Source organism: Geospiza fortis, unplaced genomic scaffold (genome assembly GCF_000277835.1).
Source record: "Geospiza fortis unplaced genomic scaffold, GeoFor_1.0 scaffold569, whole genome shotgun sequence".
NCBI lineage: Eukaryota > Metazoa > Chordata > Aves > Passeriformes > Thraupidae > Geospiza > Geospiza fortis.
Window position 1 is genome coordinate 170,752 of NW_005054621.1, and position 1,131 is coordinate 171,882.

Consider the following 1,131-nt stretch of genomic DNA (forward strand, 5'->3'; position numbering starts at 1 on the left):
CGGCAGTGGGAGCCGGACCCGCCTCCTCCACCCCCGGCCCTGCCTCCTTCCCTCCCTCCTCGGCGCATCCCTGCATCCCCGCATCCCGCCACGGAGCGGGGAGCAGCTCCCACGCAGGGCCCGCACCTAAACTGGTCCCAGTTAAAGCGGGAGAGGTTACGGGGGGCAGCTGTCCCACCTCGTGCTCAAAAGCACCCCAAAGCAGGGCAGAGCATCCTCCTGGCCCCCGAGGAGGGAGACCTGGGACCCCCCGCCCTGCCCGGGGGCCAAGGGAGGGGTAGGTTCCCCCTTCCTGCACCTCAGAGCCCCCCCAGCACCCCTCAGAGAGGAACCCCAAAAGGCAGCGGGTCCCCAGGCGCTGTCTGGGCAGTCCCGGTGGCAGCAGGACCTCGGGAGCCTCTCAGGGCCGTGTGGGGAAACTGAGGCACGGAGCACCCCGAGCAGGATGGTCCCCCAGACTCCAGGTGAGGGGCTTCAAGCTGTGTCCCCATGTCCCCCGCTGTGTCCCTCCCCGTGCACTGGGGACAGCGCTGTCCCCCTCTGCCCTCTGCGGCCCCGTGCCAGGCTGCTGCTGAATAATTGAGGAGCATTGACAGGATGGTTCCACGGGCTGTGGCAGCTGGCAAAGCGGCACTTGTCCCAGGAAGGGGAAACAGAGGGGACCTGGCACCCGCTTCCCTGTTCTTTGCTCTGCCCCACTCCCCGCGATGGCTCTGGGAGCGCTGGGAGTGCACTGGGGGCTCGATCCCACCAGCCAGGGTGGCAGTGCCAACCTCCGTGGGGCTGCTGTCCCCGTTGTGAGTGACCACCCCGTGTCCCTGTGACACTGGGGACATCCCGGGGGAAATCCCCAGGTCCTCATGTCCCAGTGAACATCCCAGGGCAGGTCCCCGTGTCCCCATGGACATCCTGGAGCAGGTTCCCGTGTCCCCACGGACATGCTGGGGCAGGTCACTGTGTCCCCATGTCCCCAGGGATGGCACTCACATCTGCCTTCTTGAACCTGGCCTTCAGGCTCTTCATGGTGCCTCAGCCTCAGCCCTGCAGCACCTGCTCGGGGGGGACGGCCAAGCTGCAGGAGGGTCTGTCCCTGCCTGGGGGCAGCGCAGCGGCCCCGATCCCGGTCCCGCC

The 1,131-nt window shown here is 68.0% G+C and overlaps 1 protein-coding gene across 1 annotated transcript in view; it reads right to left on the reverse strand.

Moving 5' to 3' along the window:
- ANKRD24 (ankyrin repeat domain 24) overlaps positions 1 to 1,023 on the reverse strand; it is a 7,517-nt gene extending 6,494 nt beyond the window's left edge. Inside the window, exon 1 of the mRNA XM_031064741.1 lies at positions 988 to 1,023. Within this exon, the coding sequence (XP_030920601.1) occupies positions 988 to 1,023 (36 nt within the window). The remainder of the gene's footprint in view (positions 1 to 987) is intronic.
- Between the last annotated feature and the right edge of the window lie 108 nt (positions 1,024 to 1,131).